The sequence below is a fragment of the Empidonax traillii genome, unplaced genomic scaffold, assembly GCF_003031625.1.
Source record: "Empidonax traillii isolate 1590-97213 ecotype Southwest subspecies unplaced genomic scaffold, ASM303162v1 scaffold428:size834259, whole genome shotgun sequence".
NCBI lineage: Eukaryota > Metazoa > Chordata > Aves > Passeriformes > Tyrannidae > Empidonax > Empidonax traillii.
Window position 1 is genome coordinate 309,214 of NW_020955621.1, and position 14,986 is coordinate 324,199.

Consider the following 14,986-nt stretch of genomic DNA (forward strand, 5'->3'; position numbering starts at 1 on the left):
TATCCAAGCAAGTCTTCTGATATGTTTCTTTATCCTACAGGAGTGGTTGTCTAAGTATACAAAGGCAAGAAATCATAATCATAAGACTCATCTTTCACCTAAATAATTCATTTCAAGTCTCCAAGTTTGTACAGAAAAGCCCCAAATCCTTAAAGACTCATCGTGGAGGGAAATTGAAATGCTTATTTATTGTGAATCCTTATTAAATCAAGGCCAATTTCCAGGACTTGGAGCCTGACTGCTACATTTTTCATGTTGTTGGCTGACAGGACACACTAACAACACTTGAGGGCTTCAAACATCTCATCCTGTCTGGATGTAGCATCCAGTGACAGCAGAGACTTACTTTATTTCCCCTGATCAGGTAGAAATAACAGCCTGAAGGCTCTTGTTCTGTTCTAGGATTCATCTCCTTTAAAGTCAGATCTCCCATCCTTTTCTTCCAGCAGCACAGAACTCCCCAAATCAAGGGAGGTGAGGGTAAAATGAAGGGTGAAGAGGCAGAAACATGAAACCTAAGTCCTCTTTCCCCTACATCACCTCGAATACAAAGGGAGTAGCCCTGTTGCCACCGAGCTGCAGGCACAAAAGGTGCCTGCAGTTTGTCTTCCTGAGACTCCCTGCTGGGAACACCAGGGAAGAGGAGACAGGAGGCAGTGGAGGATTGAAACCAATGTTTTCTACCATGCACTTCTCCCCAGATAAACCCCCTATTTGCCTTGCAGCACACAGTCCGTAACAGCTGTGACTTGGTAGAACATATCAACTTGCCTATGAACTACCAAAAAATATCTTGTTAACCATCACCAACCATGAGATGGTTTCCCTTGGAAGTTGCGCTCCAATGGTGAATGAATTTTTCTTTTAAAGCTGCCTTTCTGTAGCTTCCTACTGCTAATTCTGACTATTGCAATGCCATATGGTACCTCCCCGCAAGGGTGGATCAGGCCAAAATGAGGGACAAAATGATTTTTAGTGAGCACATTCTGGGACCTGCTCTTCTGCCTGCCTGCACTAGAACATACAGCAGGTATTACTGACAACCCAGGGTACCTGTGCAATGCAGCTAATGTGCAAAAATAAATGATTTGTTGTAAGGATCTCGTTGTAATAGCTGGCAAAATATGTACTGGACACTGAACACCTTGAGGAGGGCATTGACTGATGACAAGCATGGGATTAAATCTTTGTCTCAGATCCATCCGTGAATGGATCAATCCTCGTTTTCATGAAATCACTGTTTATTGTACTGGCCCACTAATTGCTACTATTAAAGCAAATAGTACCATGTATGGTCTTGCAGAGTATCAACAGCCTAGAGCTGCGAGGCACCTACCTTGGAGTGTTGCAAGGTGCTGCATGCAAATACCTACACCCATCAGATGGGCATTTCTTTGATTATTACTGTTTTACCTTTGCCATCTCTTAGGGCAGTTCCCCTCCATGGCACCCACAGATACTACCTGTTTTAGCCAGCAGCTGCTGTCAGCTCTGTGCTATTCATTTGTCAGAGTTCTCACTCCTGAGTAGGTTATGGTTATGGGCATTTTCCTGTGTTGGAAGGACCAGGAATGAATGTGCTTTCACGTGCTTTTGGCCCACATCACCTCTGTGGCACATGGAATATCCCAGCTCCAGCATCCCCTGTTCATTGCTGACATTGGGGAATCATCTAGATTCAAGGGCACAAGACATGGTTTACTATGTATTTTTCCTGCCAAACACCTTGGGATTTATTTTACCATTTATTTTACTATGACCAGGAGGATGTCGGATTAATATTTCCTCTACTAAAAGCAGCAACACTGTCAGCAGAGAGTTTGTCCCATAAACTGGATTGGAGCTGGACATGCAGGACTCCTGGTGACATGAACAATGGATTGCTTTGGAGAATAATCTGCAGAAATCCTGCTATATCTCATCTACAGAGAAGTGTCACAGATCCCAGGCTGGGGCTAAGGAGTAACCACTGGCATCCAGGACAGATTCCCAAAGAATTCACTACACATAAAGAAGCCACTAGCCTTATCCACTCCAACAGAAAGGTTTCATACATGCAAAACAGTTCAAATCAAACATTTCACCATTCATTAATCATGTTTTTTGCTCTTTTTTTTTTTCCTTGTTGTAAAAAAATGTGCAGAAAACAAGGGCAGAAGCATAAATTTATTGTCTATAGACTGGAAATCTTTTTTTTCCAGTCAGCTCTGTTCCTGAGTCAGCTATCGTGTGCACTGCCAAAGGAAGTAATGGAAGTTGTCTATACAAAAGAAAGGGAGCACAAATCAACAGGAGAGAAAATTGGGTTTATCTTGAGCCACTGGCAAAAACAAAGCTGTCAACGATGTGAAATGAGACAGAGCTCACCTCAGACTTGCATATTCCCTGTACTGTATTGATGGTATCTAAGTTGCACGACTGCTTTGCAGCTCTTTTTCCTTCAATCCAAATAATATCAGCCTTCAGATTTCTTCTCAGCCTATCTGTCTGCTTGCAAGACCCTACTGCATTGATTTCCATCTGGTGCGTGTTTTAAAAGTTTTCCTCACAACCCTAAGGATTAACTGCCTTTTTTTTAACAGAACTTTGGATTCTGAAGCATGCTGAAGAAAACAATCACAGCAAAGAAGCACCAAATCTCTTGCAAACTCCCCTGATCACTGGGCATTCAAAAGACCCACCAGCAGCTGTTAATGTAACGTTATGGATGATTAGCAGGACTTCCTGTATCTAATGAACATAGCTCTTTCAGAGAGGAGACACAGTGCAATGCTGTCCCAGGAAAATAAAAACGATGTAACATTCAGTCAGGAATGCATTTACTACATGGCCCGGAATGGTGAATTGATCTCATGCTTCTGTAACAAAGATCTCATCTGTAGTCCCCATGCATTGCCGGCACTGGCACGGCTTCAGAACCAGCCTGACGATCCTGATCCCAAAAGGAACTGATTAGGAGGGATGTTCCAGGAGCTATTTGATACAGGCAGCACAGTCCAGAATGCAATTTACAGAGTGAAAAAAAAAAAAAAAAAAAACAAGAAAAAAACACAGCATACAGAAATCCCAAATATTTTCATGTCTAGGAATGCCAACAGCATCCTCTAACTGGCAGTGAAAATAAAGGCTTTCAAAGCACTCCTATAACCATGGTGTTCCTGGACTTGAAGGAAGCAGAGTTGACGGACAGATGTTTTGGTGTGAGCATGGCACATAAGTGAAAAAGCTTCTGTTTGTTTTCCATTGCTTTCTTCTTGATTTTAACTGGAATTATAAACGTAGATCCATTTAAAATCCCACTGCTCGTATCTCTATGTCTTGTTGCACACAACAAGGGTAACCAGGGATATGGGAAACAAAATGTAGAGTTGTCAGACGACCTAATGATGATGGGAACAAGGATAACGTAAGTAACACGAGAAACCTGTATGAAAGGCTTTCACCATCTTTTGCCAAATACCCAACTTGTGGCAACAGTGCAAAAGCAAGGGAGGGAAAATGTACTTGGGAGTTCAGCTTCGTCAATACCATAAAATAAACCCAAGTTAAAATGGGTGTTGCCCAACCCAGTTGTCAAACATCGCTGCTGCAATACAAAGACAAATGTTTATTGGCTTAACTTTGAAACTGCAGTAAATGCTCTTCTATTCAATTAGATAAACAAATACAGGACTGAGTATATAATAGGGTCCTTTCAAGTGAATTATGCTTCCTAACACGTGTAAAAGAAAAATTACTGTAATGTTTATATTTCTGTAAAATAAAAAGCCATCAAGGCTCTCCTTCTGTTATATTCCAAATATAAAAAATAAAGAATGTTTAAATGATGTCCATTTTGTGACAGCGTCAGCAAAGCAAAGAACTAGAGTCAGGCTGAAAATCTAGCTTTTCTTCTCACTAGTAGGACAGAGAGGGAGAAAAAAATTTACCATTCTGTTCTCATTTACAGTAGCACAAATCCCCAGGAACTGCACTGACTTTGGTTAGTTATTTTGGATTTACGGCACACTGAAAGAGATTAAAATTTAGACACACATGAATGAAGAACAGAACATCCATGTTCACTCTAAACATATCTCCCTTTCCCAGAACAGCAATGCTGTCCTTAGCAGTGACAGATTACGTGCTATTGGTTCACCTGCTTGCCTAGAGATATTTTTACAGGTACCAAGTGGGAAGCCTCAGTGAAGGAAGTGCTTAGTTACCCTCTCCAGCAAATACATCCCAATCCATGTCCAGAGAGAACTGCCTTCTCTCCAGCTTCAGGGCATTAGGCAAGGGCTAACATGCATACACATAGCATTATGCAACCAGTGATGAGAACCACCTGTTTGTGAGTCTGTTCTATTGTCTCTGCCAAAAATTGGCTCTAAGTCTGGACAATCTCTCATGCTGATATGTTAGCATGCACGGATTTCATATCTTTAAAATACCAAGTAGAGAACTATAGTTTTTGTTGTAGAACACTATGGTTAAAACAATATATAATTCCTGATCTTGATGGAGGAGGGCATTTTGTTCATACAGTTTGCATAGTTATGAGAATCTAGGATTTGGTCTAGGCAAAAAGGCAATGCACTGAGTAGCTCCCTATCAACTGGAAAGCAATGACATGCTCTGCACAGCACGAACCAACTTCATACGCTTAACACCCCATGCCTTGTCCTTGCTCAGCTGGGGTACAACACCCTCACGCACAAGCAGGTGGCCAAACAAACAGTGTCTTTCCTTTGGTTTTGATTCTTGTCAACATTAAACACATCCACCTCTTCCACTCTGCACGCTTCCTAATGAAGTGGCTGCAGGCAAGGAAGAGGCATTAAGAGAGGGAGCATTGCAAAAATCAAGTGAGAATAGGCTGCTCCACGAGAGATTATGGTTGGATATCCCTGGGCTCAGTTTTACTGTGAGCATACTAATGCCCACATCTGCAATTGAAATGCTCTGGAAACCTTCACTGCAGCCTCCAAGAACACAGTGCAAAATAATAAACGCAGAACATTTATTAAAAAAAAAAAATTGTCAAGGTTTCAAAGTCAAGTATTGATAAGACAGGAAAATGTCAATGCCAACAGTTTTGAGACTCCAGTATAAAATGCCTAAGATTTTGTTTTTCAGAACTTTGATTTTTATGGAGACCCAATCTCTTGGAGACCAGTCTTTTACAGACCCAAACACTAACATTCCATTGAGCTCTCAACAACAGATCAGCTCAGCCTCTTGCAGGTTACTTGCTCAATCACCTCAGCTCAATCAGTCCAACCCTTAATATTGCTTCCTGACTTCCAGTCACTGATAATGAAATCCTGCTTCTCTGTATCTCCAGCCCATATCCCGCACTGCCGTAGCGCTCCCAGAATCATTGTCTGTGCCGTCCTTCAATCACATGCTTTTTGATGAAAAGTTACAACCCCTCAAAGTAACTCGTGGAGCATTTACCCTGTCCTTCCTCTGAGCTCTCCTCTGACTCACTTCTAACAAATCTCACTAAAGCATTTAGGCTGGTTTGTTCTGTGATTTGATATCGATGATGAGCACAATAAAGTTCTGGATTCCAAAGTACTGGTGCAACAGAAATAAACACGAAAATGATATAGTATGCCTAATGAAGAGGAGGCAGGAAAATGGCCAGTTGTGTCTCTTTACCTTTCTATCACACAAATCACACATACAAATATTTATATTTACATATGTCAAAATAGAAGCCAGATACCTGCTCCCTACATCTGGTAGAATAAAACCCCTCTGACTATACTTTTCCTTTGGAATGTCTCAATTTACCAAACAGAAAGATTTCATCTAGACAAGTATTCAATTAAATTCCTTCGGAAAACAGGCAAGCTTCCACTGGAGCTTTGCCAGCCCCAGCTTCTGAGCAGCCCAGCTGGTACTCTCCTGAGGACCAGGGCTTCCAGTTCCTACAGCTTCAACAAAACTGCCTGAAGATTAAGGACCCTTGGGCTTATGATGCCCACAGTCCAGGGCAGGCTACCAGGCATAGCACAGTGTCGTGGTGACTGGGGAGCTCAGAGATACCAGGGTCACGGCTAGAGCCATGGCCAACATTCAAGTATCCAACAGCTCGGGCTCCAGTCTCTTTTACAGGCAATTTCAAACTATTGGAACATCAAGGTTCCCTAAGAAATCAAAATACTTTTCTCCTTCCAGCTCTATTGCATACATATGTGGCAAACAAAAGAAGATTCTCCTTGATCTTTTCCTCTCCTTCAGCTGTTCCTTATTACCGTACGTTCATCTTGTTTGTTCTTTTGTATGAATTAGTTTGCTGCTTTTTTTGGTGAAAGACACCATTTTTCTACCTGTATTTGAACAGTTTCCAGCATAATGAGATCCAGATATTAGTTGTACATGGTTCTGTAATACAAACAACACAGTGTTATCATTTTCTTTTTTCCCTCATTAGAGAAAACTTCATTGAAAAATCAAAGCCTTCCCTCTAATCATTTTCACTCTGCTAGCTGTAGGCAACATTTGGTGGATAGTAATTAAAATAATATAAAAGTATCTAAATTTTGCATGCATATTGTTTCCTATTTTTTTCACAGGCTATGTGTTTGTTCTTCCCCCAGATGAAAAGCTAGAAATGAGAATTGACTTTCCAAGTTCTCACCCACCTCCCTCTATTTTATGCCATATTGCAACTTGTCATATTAACATTGTGAATATCTTAAGGACTATTTGACATATTAGTTGCATATTTATGTTGAAGAGCTTTTTCCCTCCACTATTTTTAGATAGATCAATTTTACATGTCATGATATACATATCTATATTTATACTGAATGTTTAAAACTTTTTTTCCTTACCATATTTAGTTCAAGGCTTTTAATGATGATATGCACTAAAAAAAGAGCTTTTTATCAGACCCTCATTTCACAAGGTACATGGATACATTTCAGTTCTTCTGGGAAATCACACTACTCTACAAGACACAGGTGAGTTTCCTACCACAGCCAGGACACAGTACTTAACTTCACAAAGTAAAGACCAAGATGGTTGATCTCATTAAGAGAGACACACTTTGGGTTTCTGAAAACAAGGAGGAGCTAATGAAAACATCTAAGAGAAACAAACTGAAATATTTCTCTAACTCACTGTGGTGCACACCAGTGATAAAACACACCATGCCTGTCTTGCTCCTGCTGTCAGTCCTTACAAACCCAGTTCTGCAAATCCATACATGAATAATTGCTCCAACTTCTTCAGACTCAGGCTATTTGTGGGATTAAAGCAGCTCTGGACCAACTGATGGTGAACAAAATTGCTGCCACATAATGTTATGTGCTGCAGTACAGACCTCTAACTTTATATTTGGTAATTGAAATGTAAATAATTTATTTAAAAAAAAAAAAAAGGCGTCTCTCAGAAAAGTTACTACTAAAATCAAAACAAATTTCTCTAGGTCTCTATTTACAATGCCAAAAGAATTGCATAAGCACGATTCCTGACTTTCATGAATGTAACCAGGGTGGTTATATCCCAGAACTGAATAATAATTAAAAGTTAGATATTGGCAGCTTCAGGCTTGCTTTTCCACAGGAGCCTAAGGGGTAAACCTTAGAAGGCAAACTTCACAACAGCCACTTGATTATGAAAAGAACATGCATCTGATCCTAAGAAAGGTACTCAAAACTAACATCTCTGTGGCAATGCAAGGATGACCCACATGAAGAGGATAAGATTTCATGCTGTCAACCGTAAGGATTTCCAACCTGAGTTTACAAAATATACTGAATTTTGGACACTTTCACCCACCTTTCTCTCTACGACTGTACAGCAAAGGTGTCCAACCTTCCTGATACCCTATGTGACCTGAACAAAAACTACACATGGGAGCTCATGAGGAAGTTCTGGAAGAAGCTTCCAGGCAGCGGAAAATGGCTCTGCTGGCATCCCAAGCCATCTGCTGCTGGACAGGCTGAACTGGGCACATAGCTGGATCCTGGGTCAGCCAGTGCCCCTCGGCTTCAGTAGCCTGTGCTACCCAGAGCTGGGGATTCAGGTTTTCTGTCACCCCAACAGCAAAGCCTTTCTACCAAATATGTGGCATCACCTTGGCACAGGATCTGTGCTTAACAGCTCACAAACCACAGGTTTGTCATTGTTCCATTTCCTGGATTTTTTTTCTTCCTTCCTGCAGCCATGAGGGTTAGAAATTGCTTTTTAAAAACGAAAGCTGAAAATTGCAAGTCAGTGTGCCTCTAGTTCCTGAGGCTTCCATATTTGTAGTATCCTAGTAACTACTGTTACTATTACTGTAACTACTCACAACTGTCAAAATACGTAAGAAAGTAATGATACTCTGCAATATCTCGAGGAGTCCTCTGGAGATATGAAACGCACAGGACCTGATGATTCTTTGTTCATGAGCCTTGGCACGTCAAAGAGCAAAGTGACCAGGCAGGGATTGATGGAGATTAAAAGCACATGCAGACACTCTCTCACACAAAAATCGCTATAGAAAACGTGCTGCCTAACTGTGCATGAATGAACTCAACGGCTCAGGCACCTCGCTGAGCTCCAGTGGCAAGAGGGAAGTACTGCAAGGGACATTCCTGGGTGTCCAGCCACGGCAAACCTGCATGCACTCGGAGGTGGGAGGGCGTGCTTGGCTCCAGGAGCCACAGCGAGCAGAAGGGCAGTAGCACCGGGCTCTCGACGGAAACATTCCCGGTTGTGTCCCAAAGCAAACAGCAATAAAACAAACCGCTAATGAGGATGCAACCTGACCCTCTGCAGAGTGTGTGCCCAAGGACTGTGTGACTGCAAGGGGAAGGGAAGGATTGTGACGGCGGAAACTTCAAGCTCAAGGGGATTTTTTTAAAAGAGCAATGCAAAAGAAAATGTTTGGGTACTTTGCTGGTAATAAAAGTAACTCACGAAGTAACACAGGGCAAACACTGCTTTGAAGAGAAGGCTGTTAAACAAAGAACTTTACCCTGCAGAAAGAACTCCTTTTTAACGCCAATGTTAACATTTCATTTTTCGTAAGAAATCCCTATGAATCTTCCCTTAAGACTCTTCAGCTCCAGACAGGACATTTCCCCTTTTTTCTCTCTCTGCTTGCTGACGTACTCCGCTGATCTTCCTTTCCAGGAAAGAAACAAACTTCTACTCAGGTTTTTGCTTTCTTTATTAGGTTGTTTATCACACTGTTACACAAACAGTTCTCAGAGCCTTTAGAGCCTGTGTGGGTGAAACATCTAGATTTCAGTATTTTACAAGAGGAGACCAGCAGCACCAGGAAACTAAAGAACTCATGAGGAAACCACTCACAGCAGCGTGTACATCCTTATGTGTGTTATTTTAAAAGGCAAGAAAACAACATACAATACAGAAGCCACTGTTAAGGGGGATAAGGGAATATTTAATGTAATGAAATTCAACCTGTCATTCTAACACATTCCTAGTTTCTGGGAGTCAAATTAACAGTATCACTTAACAAGGAAGATGTGATGGTATGAGGCAGTTGGTTTGTGGACGGATATCAGCAGTAGCTATTTCAATCAGGAGCACAATGGTAAACCTGGATAGCACTCTGCAAAGAAACTGTGACAGCCAAGAGTAGTCCAGGATGTAAGAAGTTTGGGAACTGATGATTTAGGGACAGTATCATAGAAATGTAAATGATACGTAATGGAGTGGTGCTAATCAAACCCAAGAGACTTTGCAAGCAATTAAATGTGGGCTTGAACTTAAGTATCATAACCATCTCATCGAAAGTAACAGACATGAACAGAGTCCTTGGACACTGGAATTACGGATGCCTGTTTTCCCAAGTTTCTGGAGGAACACCACCAGTAGTACTGCTACTTTTAAAAGGAGCAGACACACAGGGATGTCAAGTAACACCCAACAGAGTAGCTGGGGCAGCGCTCTGACTGAGCAAACATACCTGGTCTCTCCATTTCCTTTGGAATCAAGTTACTCCAGAAAAAGTGGTGTGTATATGGTGGGCACATCCCCTGGTGGGACTTTACGTGGGAACAGAGCTCTCCCAACCCTAGTTGAGCAGCTGAGCAGCATCTCTGCATTGTATCATCTCATAATTACTGCTGTGAAGCCCCATTCCAGTCAGCACAGGCAAACCACAAAAACAGTGAAAGGGAACAGAAAAGCAGGAGTGCATTTCACCCATCCAGAAGTTTTTCCCCTTCATTACTATCCATCTGAATAAGTGAGGATTAGTGGAATTTCCTTCTTGGGATTGTTCTTGGACTACCAAATGCAAAGTCACTTGCTGCACAGGTTAGCTAGGCCTTAATAAAGAACTGTAATAAAATTCAGGTCCAGAGGGTGAATGCTAGTCCCACTATGCAGGACATGTTTTTCCTATTTATTTTCTCACTCAGATTTCACCTGTAAAATGGGAACACCGAGGTAGCTACTCGTTCTCAGCCTGTTAAACCCTTAGTTCAGCTGGTATATTCACAAAGAAGATTTTCCATCACCAAGTCTAAATTGCAACACCAGAGCACCCCAAAATGTGTTTTGCCACGACAATGCGCTCGACTGTTCCAGGTACATTAACGAGATCAGGGTCTGTGACACATCACAACCCCAAAAGCTTCCCACCTAAGGCTAGGAATGGAATAAGCAATCCATCACACAGTATGACACGTTCCCCAAAACACGCACACACTCAAAACCTGAAAGCGGTGTCAGAATGTTTATTGAAGAGGGCAATCTGACTGGCTGAACCGACCTGGGTAGCCGGTAACTTTTAACATAAGCAAACAGAGATACTGTAAACCTGCTGAGCATGGAAACTGTGTTTATACTTAAATTGGACTTACAAGACTGAAATAACTTACTAGAAAAATATAGCTTAAGTTCCCAGGAGCTCTGAATGACCTCGAGATCGTTCTGAAAAAAGCAGAAATATATGGACATATACACTGATGCAGAGTTACGCAAATATTTTCAAAGTCAGCTAATAAAATACATTTCCTTGCCTACTTTTTACGATAGCTTTGCAAACATACTTTTAAAACCACACTTTTCTGCCCCACCAAACATTTTTTAGCCACTTGCGTTATCAGAACTGATGGTAAGCATTCTGCAATGTAAGTGCTGCCTCATTTACTTCTTAGTGAGTTTTGTAATTGCTTGGTCTGTTCCTTTTAGCCAGACTGCTGGGATTCTTACTACCACGGGACTAAATAATAAACTTTCTTAGTGATGAAGTGGAAGTACATTAGAAGACAAAAAAAGAAACAGACGCAAGAAATTTCAGATTAGTTTTAGCAGAGTCAATACATTGACAAAATAATTTGATTTATATACCAACCAAAATACCAACCACAGGAATATCTGCATGGAAAGTGATCACAAATCAGAGCTAATGACCACTACAAATAGTGAGCTCTGTTGCTCATGAACCTACAAAATCAATATTAGAAACATTAAAACAACAAGGGTAATCTAACCTAATGTTAACATTAGTGATCAAACTCCTATAAAAATCAGAAAACTGCTAAATCTAATAGTGATTTATTTAAGACAAAAATGAAGTAAAGAGAGAGAGGATAATTATTCTGTAACTTGGTTGAAAATGGACAAAAGAATTTAACTGAGCAGCATTTATTCTTCTGCCACGGGCTGGGTGTGTGGCCATGACTGGAAGCTGGCCCTGAAAGGGAAAGCTGGAAGAAGCACCGAGTGATGCGCTGCAGGTTAGCAATGAATTCACACCTGCATTTTCCACGCCACTCATACAACCCCCATTCTGGCACGGAAGCACCACACAGGCCGGCATAAGTGACTGTGCAGCAAGCCTGATGTATAATCAGGATCGGGATAACTTGTGACAAAAAGGGAGCACCCAGGTGGCATCCAGGCTTTGGAGGCTGGTTTCAGTTCAGTTCAGGAGCAACCCATCAATTTTGGTGCAACGTGTGGAAATAACTGACCCCGAGAACATGTGCCAAACTTTTGAGCAAACAGCATCGCAAATCGGAGTGTCTGCGGAGTGATGCAACTACCTGAAGGCAGGTTAGAGCACGGTGGGGGCCGGGCTCTTCTGCCGTGCCTGCAGTGAAAGGACGAGAGGAAATGGGCTTAAGCTGACACCGGGGACATTCAGATTAGATATCAGAAAAAAACTGTTCACTGTTCGGGTGGTCAGGCACTGGAATAGGTTGCCCAAGGTGGTGCCAGACTCACCATCCCTGGTGGTGTTTAAGAGGCGTCTGGACCTGGCGCTGGGTGATGTGGTTTGGTGCTTTGGGGGTTACAGGGGCAGGGCTCGACTGACGCTTGGACTTGATCTTAGCGGTTTCTTCCAACCTTGACGATTCTGTGGCTGTGTGAACAAAGGCGACGGGGCCCCCGTGTCCCCGTTCTGGGGGAGAAACGCAGCATTCACCGATCCCGGCTCTGCCAGAGGGCACAACAGTTCCTCCTGCGCCCCGGGGCCGCTCCCGGCCCGGCCCTGCCCTGCCCGGCCCGGCCGCCGGCGGCTGCGCGCGCCTCCCCCCTTCCTCCCCTTCCTCCTCCTCCTCCCCCTCCTCCCCCGGCAGGGATGGAGGCCATCGAGGAGCTGGCGCTCCAGCCCTGCACCTCCTCTCTGTACCTGCGGCCTTTCCGCCTCTCTTACCGGCAGGTGAGTGGCGCCGCCGGCTCCCGCCGTCCCCCCCTCCCTCCCCGCCCCCGCCGGTGCCCGTCACCCCCCGCCTGCGCCATTTTGGGGCGGCGGTGTCGCCTCATGGCGCCGCCCGCCCCGCTCCGCCCGCAGCGCCCCGCGGGCGGCCGCGCTGCCCCCGGCACCCCCGCGGCCCGCCCCGAGGTGGGGCTGGAGGTGGGCACTCCGAGAGACCGCGGGGTCGCTGCGGTGCGGTGCCCCCTGTGCCCACTGCCCGCCCGGGGCTGGCGCTGTGGCCTTCACCCCGTGATGGTTGTGTGGTTCACCTCACGCCTCGGGCTTTGCCTTGCTGCGGATGGTTCACATCCTGAGCCCGTTGCTGGCCAGCTCTTTGCTTACATCCACAAGGAAGGGTTTGCAGCATCTCTCATAAGGAGAGACTGGGGGAGCTGGGCCTGTTCGGTCTAGAGAAGACTGAGAGGGGATCTCAATGCATATAAATATCTCAAAGGCAGGTGTCGAAATGATGGTGCCAGGACTCTTATTGGTGGTACCCAGGACGAGGAGCAATGGCCATAAACTAAAAAGAAGTTCCAACTCAACATGAGGAAGCACTTTACGTTCAGGGTGTCAGCACTGGAACATCGTACCCAGGGAGGTCATGGAGTCTCCCTCTCTGGAGACATTCCAAACCCACCTGGATGTGTTCCTGTGGTTCTGCCTTGGACTAGATGGTCTCCAGAGGTCCTGTCCAGTGCTAACAATTCTGTGATTCTATGAATTACTCCACTGCTCTACCAGCCCAGCCTCAGCACCCGCCGCTGGGAAGCGGGAGAGGAAATCCTGTCCTTTTATCATGTTTAGATCAACTTGAGCCACCTCACACAGGATCACAGAGAACTGGTATCTCCAACAGTGCCAGAAGTGCAGGGTGTGATAGGAAGGTCACTTCTCAGAGCGCAAAGTGCTGCATGTTCCTTGAACACTTTCCTTGGATCTGCACAAAACCAGATGTCCCTCTGGCTGACTGGTCCAGGATAAGCTTTTACCCAGGCAGAGGGGTGGAAGGGAAAACACATGAAAATTTGGACACCCCTAGAAATACATGCTGCAGAACACATCTCTTATTCTTTCTTTGCTTCACTTCTGGACACCTCAGTTGGAAAGGCAGAACAGGAATGTGTATGGAGGAGGTGTGTTAAGTCCAACAGTGAGAGAAGGTGCAGAAGAGGAAAAGCAAGGGTTCAAAGAGCTTGCACCAAAGCAGAGGAACTGATTTTTTTACCTTTTTAAAATACTTTTTGAATATTATTTTCACAAAGAAAGTTCTCCTGAGTTGGAATAAGTAAAATCATTTGTGAACAGCTGAGAGCTTTACAATGAATTAATTATTTCTTTTTATACATAAGAAATAAACCTGAAAAACATTCTTTCACATTCTGAATTTTTGCTGGCTTAGTTTACAAGTGACAGGTCTTACTACTTAATTTCATTTTCGTTTCTGAGTCATGCTATATTTACGTGAAAAACGGTATTTAATTAAAATGTACAAAACAGAATTACAAAATTACATATAATTGAATAGATGTACCTTAAATGTGATGAGTATTGTAAAGAAGAAATAACGATATGTTTGCTCATGTGCTGTGGTTTGACAGAGACCAGCATTGCCACCAAATGAAGTAGACTTGCCCTTCTTGCTACTTCCTCTCCTTGCACAAGTGTCTGTGCAGCAACAGAGTGAGCTGGACCAGGATCAAACCTAATCTGGCCAAGAAAAAGGAAGTTAGTTTTAACCTAAACAAGATCAGTGATTTAGTTCATTATGCTGGCAGAGGGGAGGTGGTAATGTGGTGGTTAGGGATGAGTGTTTGGGGCCTGTTGAGGGCAGGGATTGTTTCTTTTGGCCGCAGCACTGTCTTAAAATGAACTTGAAACTGTAGTTTCTATGGCATCTGTACAGAGTCTGGCGTGGGTTCAGCCTACTGAGAGCATAAGCTCAGTGCAAGCATGATTGTCTGCACCTGACCTGAGAGACAGGCCCTATGTTTATTAAAAACACATTTTGCATTTAAAAACTGACTTGCTAACCAGAGGAAATACTAAATATTTTCAATTATTTGACTAATTGTTTCAAAAGCATTTAGGTCTGCTGAAAACCCTATTAAACAGTCAAGTGTGTAAAAGCTAAGAGAGTTAGATGCCTGATTGCTTTTTTGAAAATTCCACCACTCCTCTAAAACTGGCAATTATTTCCAAAATCTAGGCCTTAATCTTAATGGTTTTATGCTGAGTAGGCCTTCTCCTTGTGCAACATTTTTTAATTCACTAGCTGGAAAAAGAAAAGAAACTCCTTTTTCCCACTTCCTAATTGGTGCTATA

The 14,986-nt window shown here is 43.3% G+C and overlaps 1 protein-coding gene and 1 long non-coding RNA gene across 3 annotated transcripts in view; one reads left to right on the plus strand and one right to left on the minus strand.

Annotated features, from left to right (window-relative positions):
- Positions 1-2,125: 2,125 nt before the first annotated feature.
- Positions 2,126-12,327, minus strand: LOC114062716. Of its 2 annotated transcripts, XR_003572436.1 has the most exons (5): positions 12,187-12,327; positions 12,006-12,052; positions 10,836-11,653; positions 3,930-4,008; positions 2,126-3,380 (listed from the first exon to the last, which is right to left on the minus strand). It is a non-coding gene; the product is annotated as an uncharacterized LOC114062716 (long non-coding RNA). The 2 variants fall into 2 exon arrangements; XR_003572435.1 differs by lacking the exons at positions 12,006-12,052; positions 12,187-12,327 and having other exon boundaries at positions 10,836-11,785.
- Positions 12,328-12,473: 146 nt separating this feature from the next.
- NUDT14 (nudix hydrolase 14) overlaps positions 12,474-14,986 on the plus strand; it is a 60,609-nt gene continuing 58,096 nt past the window's right edge. The window contains exon 1 of the mRNA XM_027894454.1: positions 12,474-12,625. Coding sequence (XP_027750255.1) covers positions 12,545-12,625 — 81 coding nt within the window. The 5' untranslated portion in view covers positions 12,474-12,544. The remainder of the gene's footprint in view (positions 12,626-14,986) is intronic.